Source organism: Glycine max, chromosome 8 (genome assembly GCF_000004515.6).
Source record: "Glycine max cultivar Williams 82 chromosome 8, Glycine_max_v4.0, whole genome shotgun sequence".
NCBI lineage: Eukaryota > Viridiplantae > Streptophyta > Magnoliopsida > Fabales > Fabaceae > Glycine > Glycine max.
This window is the reverse complement of record NC_038244.2, coordinates 46168710-46177749: the sequence shown is the minus strand read 5'-3', so window position 1 is coordinate 46177749 and position 9040 is coordinate 46168710. Positions and strand designations below refer to the sequence as shown.

At 29.8% G+C, this 9040-nt stretch overlaps 1 protein-coding gene across 1 annotated transcript; it reads left to right on the top strand.

Annotated features, from left to right (window-relative positions):
- The first annotated feature begins 5188 nt into the window (after nt 1-5188).
- LOC100786405 (probable serine/threonine-protein kinase PBL25) lies at nt 5189-8425 on the top strand. The gene is made up of 5 exons (XM_003530830.3): nt 5189-5479; nt 6228-6445; nt 6556-6745; nt 7003-7394; nt 8004-8425. The coding sequence occupies exons 1-5, from the start codon at nt 5350-5352 to the stop codon at nt 8385-8387; spliced, it is 1314 nt and encodes a 437-aa protein (XP_003530878.1). The 5' UTR covers nt 5189-5349; the 3' UTR covers nt 8388-8425.
- Nucleotides 8426-9040: the final 615 nt, after the last annotated feature.

Below are 9040 nucleotides of genomic sequence, written 5' to 3'. Positions count from 1 at the left end.
GTTAAGTATGTACTCTCAGTGGCACGCCCAGTGGAGTACGTAAGTGCTATAATAGTGGCACTTTATAGAAAAAGATCAACGTATAATTTATTTTTGAGATGAATGAACATTAATTAGGAAGAAATATATATTTGGCTCCAATCTGTTTTTTTTTTTTTAGAAAATTAATGGTTCTAATCTAAATTGCTAATAAAGGCTATATGGACTGTTTTATCTCTGAGCACCACAAAATTTCTTAATTTTTTTTAAAAAAAAACAGGTCCAAGAAATATGAACAGTTACCAACTCGCTCAAAACGAAATGATGATTGAATCAATATTCATTGCAAAAGCAAATAAATTGCCACAACCAAATTTGGAAACTCTATTCGCTTATTGCTTAAGTTTAATAAAAAATACAAAATCCTCTCACATTACTCAAGCATATTTGCATTGATTTCGAACATATATTCACGATAGTTTTCAACTATTTTTAAATATTTATCATTCTGAAAAATATTAACTTTTCATGATAATTTTTAAATCTTCTTAGATTTAAATTTTTATATCGATTCTCTTACAAATTGTTTTTGAATGTGTTTTTTTAAAAAATCTAAAAAATTAAAGATTTAAAAATGATTTATCAAAAAATCATCTTAGAAAATTTAACTTGTTAAGACAATTTGTCCATAAAATCGATATTTTCTTTTAATGTTTATTTTGTTTTTTTAATGCCTCTTTAATTGCACTTCCTACATTATCATTATCATTATGCCACAAAAATATGAGCTCACAAAATAAATGCTCCTGACAGGCATAAGAAAAAACTATTACGGTAAGTCATAAGAAAAGCTACATTGGTGATAATTAATTTTTTCACAAGAGAAACTATATCGGTGATAATTAATTTTTTCATTTACACAATGAAACAAATTATCACAAACACATTAACTAAATCATTAACATTGCTCATATATTAATTACCATTGCTTTTACTTGGTAACGTGTAAAGATAATAACAAGTTTTAACATGGTGGTTAAGTGCTTGCAGGTTTTATTTTTAATTAATTGACTTACATAATGAGGGAAACATGTGATGTCACCTATTTATAAATTAGTTAAATATTCTTTATTAGAAGTGAAAACTTATTTATTATACTTTTGTTGTTTATTGATATTTTAAAAGGATTGAACTCATTCAAAAAGTGAGAAATCATGCCCATATCAAATCTGTTTATACTTTATATTCTATATGTTCCATATCAAAACTATAGATATCACTCTTTTCAGTGAATTGCTAACAAATATAATAATATGGATCCAAGTAGTCCTACATTAACAAAATGAATCCGTTCTCATTAGTGATCACTAAAATTTGAAAACTAGATTTTGCTCTAGATAGATGGTGTGTTTTCCTTGTCTTGGTATGTGTTGCATGTGAAACAACTTAGATGCTTTACATAAAATCATAAAAATTCTCAATACAGAAAAAAAAAATTAGAGTGGAAACTATTTTAAAACTCTACAAAAGCATGTAATCAATCATTTTCAAAAATCAAAGAGGGAGGGATGGAGCAGGACAATTCAAACAAAACTGATTATCTTAAAATCACCGTTGACCTCACATGTCCAAATATAAAACTTACTTGATATAATTGAATAAAATAATAATCAATTATAGATACAATTGATTATGAAAATAATGTGATTGAGCTAATGCCAAAAGTTTGGAAGCTAGAAATATCACTCACTCCAAGCACTAGCTTGTTAAATAGGGTTGCCATGATCTTGTAAATCATTAGCTATTAGACATTGATGGAGAAAGAAATACAAATGTATGAAGCTCACTTTTCTAATGATGAAATGTAAATCAATCAGTCCATGGTTGCATTTTAAACCTAATTCAAACTAATACAGAAGAACAATGAGATAAAATCAGTCATAGAGATTGGCAAATACTTGATTCTAGATGACCAAACACCCACATGAAATTTGTCAAAGCACAACTATAGAAAATCATCACAAAATGGCCTCTTGTAAACTGCAAAAATGCTAAAGTAACTTTTGTTAAATTCAACCTAGATCAAGATATGAAATCTATGAAATGAGAAAACATAACATTTGACCATGACACCTTTTTTTCCCTTTAGACCAAAAATCTGAATTTTGTTTTCATTTATGTCCTATATCACCGTTAAAATCATTGCAAAAGGACCTCTTACAAACTGCAAAAATGTCATCGCACATTTTTTAAGACGATTTTGATAAAATCGTTGTTGATCCGGCAACAAAAAAACTTTTTTCTAATAATGATTCAATCTTATAAAACCTCAAGTTAATAACAACTAATTAAATAAATTCTATCGGTTATAGAAGACAAACCAAGGAGATATAAGATTGATTTGATGATAAAAAATAAAAAGAAAGATAAATCTTCGATTCAAATTCTTTCGTTAACAAAAAATTAACAATTGATAAAATAAAGACAAATCAATTCAATTCAGGACAGTTAGTTTTTAAAACTAAAAAAATATATGTGGAAGAAAGAAAATTATTTTTCAAGAAGCATAGGATGTTTTTTTCTTGATTTGGTGTACCTGTCTTCGTCCTCCTCCACCACTGGAGTGATGTGGTGGCTTTTTGAAATACTCTTTTATAGCAGTTTCTAAGGGAAACGAATAACTTTAAAGGCTTTAAATTAAATATTTTAGCAATTTGCCTTATAACAATTACTATTATACATATACCAAGAAAGTTCGATTCTATAACAGTATAACAATGTGTGTAATATTTAAGATAACATTAAACAGAGTTTTAATTAAAAATCAAAAAGTGGATGCATTAATAATTAACATTATTCACTTTTTAATTCACTTTTGATTAGTAGCGATCAAGTGAACAGAAATCTAATTAGTTATCGTGAAAAATGAATTAAAATTACAATTTTGAGTCATACAATCATAGTTACTAGTCACATAATTACTTGAAAACTCATGTGCATTTATCTTTAAATCTTAATCATTCAAATATAATCTAATTATTTATATATGTAGTTCTTATTTTTCACGTTAATAAGAGTTTTTACTTGATGTGCTTCCTTTGAATCCGTATCCCTTTTAACAAAATTATAATATGGAATCATAATTTATTATGTAAGCATTTATTGGATGCCTTTTTTTTTTCAACATATTAGAAAGGATTATAATTATTTTTTATTTGTATTTTTTAATGATCTTTTAATTTATTCAAAAATTCGAACAAAATTAACTACTATATATCTTTTCATTATTTCCTTATCTCTACTAATTCTCACTTATTATTTTATGTTCCTTTTTAAAGTTATTTTTAACTAATCCACACAAAATTAAAACATTTCTACAAATTATACGATAGTTGTGTGGTAATATTGGTATAGGGCCTTGGTATTAGATAAACTAAAATATTTTTTTCCTTATAAAATTGGAGAAGTTCAGTTTTTGTCTATGCAAATTTTTTTGGTATATTTTTAGTCCTCCTAAAATTAAAATGTAATGTTTTGAATGTTTTAGTCTCTATAATTTTTTTGTATGTTTTTAATCTCTTGCAAAATTAAAATATATCATTGCAGTTAGGCTTAATTAACCCAAATCTAATTCCGAACCAAATTATGATGTATTTTAATTTTAGAGGACTAACAATGTACAAAAATTTTCACGGGGACAAAAATCAAATTACTTTAATTTTATAAAGATGAAAAATATGTTTTAACATATTAGATATTTTTATTAAATATTCTATTTTTTTAACTAAATAAATAATTTAAGGAAGGCTATAGGCCCTTGGTTTGGATTTTTATGACTAAAAAGTTTTAAAATTTTCTAAACCTTTGCATTGGGCTTTAGTCTCTGTGAACCCGACCAACATAGCTTATAGAGATTATATAGATTATATATATATATATATATATATATATATATATATATATATATATATATCATAATTTGATGTTAACATTCACTAATATGGTAATTTGATCGAAATTTGACCAAAATTAAACTTTAATGTTGATGTGTTTCTTTATCCATTTTTTTTGAGGTTGGTTTCCTATGTTTTTTAGGTTAGGAATACACTCTAACTCACTCTCTGTTATTATTAATATTGAAAATTATTAATTTTTATGAGTTTCACTTTTTATTTAAATAGTTCCTTTGAAGAATTTATAATTTTTAATAAATTTTAATTAATAATAAAAAGTATATTAAAAAGAATGTGATAGAGAGTATGTTGTTACTATTCTTTTATATATATATATTATTTATAGGGGTATGGGCAATTTGGAATTAAGATGTAAAATCCGAGAAGTGAACTTTACTACAGATTGGCTTGCAAAACAAGGCTCGACAGCTGACCATAATTTGCAGATATTGAATCATTACTTATTGTAAATAAAAAATTAATTTGAACACAGACAACAAGTAATAGAAATAATCAAAGAGTGCTTTTATTGAAGAATGAAAGCTAAGAGATTATGTTATTTTTGTTTAATATTGTTTAATGGCTCAATATATTAAAAAATAAAATAATATTATTTACTTAGTAGTATTAACAAGTAAATAAACTCCGTGCCTATCGGTTAACATTTGGTTTAGTTAGGGCTTGTGAGTTCATGCTAGCTAGTATCTAAACTTGTTATGATCTGGGTCATTATCCCTTCAAGAAAATATAATATTTATCGTATCCTATATATATCTGTCAAAATATGAATTAATTGATTTTGCATCTTTGTCTTCTCTCATTATAGAATGAAATATAACTGTCATGTTTGACGGCATCATGAACTCTACTCCACAGGTTGGAATTGGTCGTACGTTGTTTTGTTTCTCTTTCTCTCTTCTAAGTCTGGGAACATGTTTAAAACTTTTCTCCATTATACTCGCCAATTTGTGCGGGAACACCGAAAAATATCGTCAACTAAGTCTGTTCTCATACTTACCTACCTGACCTAACACACTTCTCCACGGTGTCACTTTGTTAGGCCCCATTGATTAGAGGGCATTTGGGTTTTGATGGGGTTTGCATCTTCAATTGGGTTGTCCTTGATACTTTGCATCTTGGTTCAGGATCCCCATTAGATTTCTTTATTCTATTAATTTTTTCATAATTCCTTAAAGGTCTTGACTTTCTCCTTAAAAAACTTATAAAATCATTCTGAATTTTTAACATATTTTGCTTTGTGGCCATGGGAATGAAATACATAAGGAAGCTTTTGTTGATAGATTCAAAATTTGGAGTTTCAAGGATTTTTGAATTTAAATCTATCTAAACGGCCTTCTTTATTACCTTGAAAAATAAAAAAAAATAGTTTTAGTATTTGAATCATCATTGTACAGAAATGAGTTGCTTTTCATGTTTTACGTCCAATGAAAAGAAAGTAGCAAAGAAGCCTAACAATGGGCAGAGGATACAACAGCCTGCTATTAATTCTCCCAAGGAATCAGCCCAACCAGTTCAGCCACGGCCAGGTGAAATCATTTGAAAATGAAATATATTTCATTTGTGAAAGTTCCACATGAACTTTTATATAGTTTGTATTAATAAATATTATTATGAGGAAAATGCAGTTCTTTGTAAACAACATAAAAAATCATTGGCATATTTTTCCATTGAGGATTTTAGCCACAATTCTACATAGTAATTATGGAACCAAATCACCTTTTTGCGGAGAAGGTAGGAATCAAGGGTTCAAACTCCATCTCCAACCCTTTGAAAATTCAACAAAAAAACAAATCACTTTCTTAATTGGGAGGGACAAGAGACAAGAAACTGTGATTTCGGGGGATGGGTCCTTTCTAGTTGGGAAAAACTGGAGTGTTTTGGTTTAAAAACCTTATTATTAATCATGCATGATTTACCTATCTTTTATATATATTAAAATTAAATACAATTTGAAATTTTATCCAGTTTCTACAAAACTATAGAGGATCACCTTCCGGTGATTGCAATCCTATATTTACATCCTTGTCATGTCCATTAATTTCGTTATCAGTTTATACATCATCATTTGTTGTATTTTAGATTGAAGGTTAAGTTATTTTTTTGTGACTGCTTTCTACAATTTCTTCTTATCATATATGAAAGCTTTACTAATATAATCCTTCCTTGTAAAATGTTTGTACAATATATTTCTCTGAAAAGAAACAAATGAATAAGTTTGGTGATGAACATTTATCTCCTGGATAGGATGCTTATTCAACATTTTGTTTTGTACAGATAATAATTTTAACAAGGCAAAGGCCACCCCACAAACAGAACCTAAAATAAACAAGGAGGCCAACAAAGATAATGGGAACAACAACAACAACATTGCTGCCCAAACATTCACCTTCAGGGAATTGGCTTCTATCACAAAGAACTTCAGACAGGAATGCCTAATTGGTGAAGGTGGTTTTGGGAGGGTTTATAAAGGAAGACTTGAAAAAACCAACCAGGTAGGATAATGACACTTTATTTTGCTTTTATTGTTAAGTTCTTTGTTTCTGCTTATGTTTGTAAATTTATGAAGGACTTGGATTTGACATTTGGTCATTTATATGTACAGGAAGTAGCTGTGAAGCAACTTGACAGGAATGGATTACAAGGGAATAGAGAGTTTCTTGTTGAAGTTTTAATGTTGAGTCTCTTGCACCATCAAAATCTAGTGAATCTAATTGGATATTGTGCTGATGGAGATCAGAGATTATTGGTGTATGAGTACATGCCATTGGGATCTCTTGAGGACCATCTGCTTGGTAAGATTCTCCTTGCCTGTGTCACTCGTATTGAAATTTTAAATGTTAATATTTAGCGTTGACATCAAAGTTTAATAAGAATGGTGAAGTTGAAAAAAATGTCCTAAATATATCACTATTCAATGCACTTTTTGAGTAAACCAAAGATAGAATAACCACAAGTTAAAAGTGAAAGTTAATAACTATATATACAGCTAATCTGATGCACTAAAACAGTTTATTGGTTCATTATCAATATTTATTGAACTTTGGTGCAGATGTTCATCCACAACAAAAGCATCTAGATTGGTTCATCAGAATGAAAATAGCTTTGGATGCTGCAAAAGGTCTAGAGTATTTGCATGACAAGGCGAATCCTCCGGTCATCTACCGCGACTTAAAATCCTCCAACATCTTGCTAGACAAAGAGTTCAATGCAAAACTCTCTGATTTTGGACTAGCAAAGTTGGGACCAACAGGGGACAAGTCTCATGTCTCTTCAAGAGTAATGGGTACTTATGGATACTGTGCACCTGAGTATCAAAGAACTGGTCAGCTAACTGTAAAATCAGATGTGTACAGCTTTGGTGTTGTTTTGCTTGAATTGATCACTGGAAGGAGAGCCATTGATAACACAAGACCAACAAGGGAGCAAAATCTAGTTACTTGGGTGAGTTTCTCTATTCATGTTCTGTGTTATAAATGGAGCAATTTGAAGTGTTTGATAATTTTGTTGAAGGGTACTATATTGATTATGACTCACTACCAAAAGTTTAAAATTTCACTCTAATGAAAAAGTTCAAGGAAGACCACATAATTTAATCAAAATTCCATAGTTTGTTCAGGGATTTTAATGGAAGGATTGTGCAACCTTTTATACTTTCACAAGCTGTTGATTTAATTCTTTTATAAGGATAATAAGATACCAAATTGTTTCATTGAAAACAACTCTTGCTTGACATGAAAACTGTCTTAGAGAGAAATGTAGTTTGAATATATTCTTCGGTATTAGCAGAAATTTATTATAAATAACAAAATTTTGTGAATCACATTTTTTATTTAAAGAGTTTCACTAATATATTATAATTTCTAATAAATTTTATCGAATGATGAATAGTGTGTTGTTAGCCTTCTCTTTTGTGGATGCAGATTCATTTTTAGAGCATGCTATAGAAGTGACTTAGGACATAAACTCTAGAGCCATATGAATTTTTTTTTTCTCTTGAATTTGGTGATGCAAATTACAATTGCACTAATTCTTTTGCTACCAATTAAACAGGCATATCCAGTATTCAAGGACCCTCACAGATACTCAGAGTTAGCAGACCCCCTTCTGCAAGCAAACTTCCCAATGAGATCACTGCATCAAGCAGTGGCAGTAGCAGCCATGTGCCTCAATGAGGAGCCATCAGTGAGGCCCTTGATCAGTGATGTTGTCACTGCTCTTACTTTCCTTGGAACAGCTCCAGGGAGCCAAGACCTCACAGGAATTGCACCTGTTGACCTGCCCTCACCACCACAAGAAGCCATTAGTAGTGCCCCTTTCAATCTTCTCGACGACGATGTCGTCATGGATCGCCAAAGGGCTGTTGCTGAAGCCATTGAATGGGGTACAAACAGTAGGAACAAAGCACCACTACGTGACAGTTCTACCTCTTTGTAAATCCACTACAATCATATTCATGTACTTTCACACCATTATGTATGTACCTATATATTTTTGGCTTTTTTCTCATTCTATGTTTTGAGATGAATACAAAAGGATGTCAAGAGTGAGAACTTAAAGGCTACTTGTATATGATGAGAAAAAATCGCAAGCACCATTTCAAGTGCACGTTTTGTTTTACATGACACTCTACAAGAGTTGGTATTGTATGATCCACAGCTCCGATGTAAACTTTTGAATGCTGGTCTGGGATAATTTTTTTTATGGATTATCTATATGGTTAATGTGTGGTGTTTTCATTCATGGGATAATCATCAGACACTCGTAAATAACTTTTTGGAAGCTAGTAAATAGCTATCGAACTGAACAGCAGAGCTATTGGAGTTGGACTATGCAAAGTAAACCATGGACTCAACGGAAGTGCTGTGAAACAAAACCAGCAACTACAAATATATAAGAAAAATAAAGGAGCTAAGACTGATTTTTTGTATATTCAGATTTGCACACACGAGGTGTTATTTCAAGTGTTTAAATAAAAAAGCTAATAAGCTCTAGATTAAGCAGCCAAAAATAATCATGACTAACCTACAGAAGTAAACAATATTACACTACTAGCTTTTTTTCTGAACATAAGTAACATTTAACTAAAC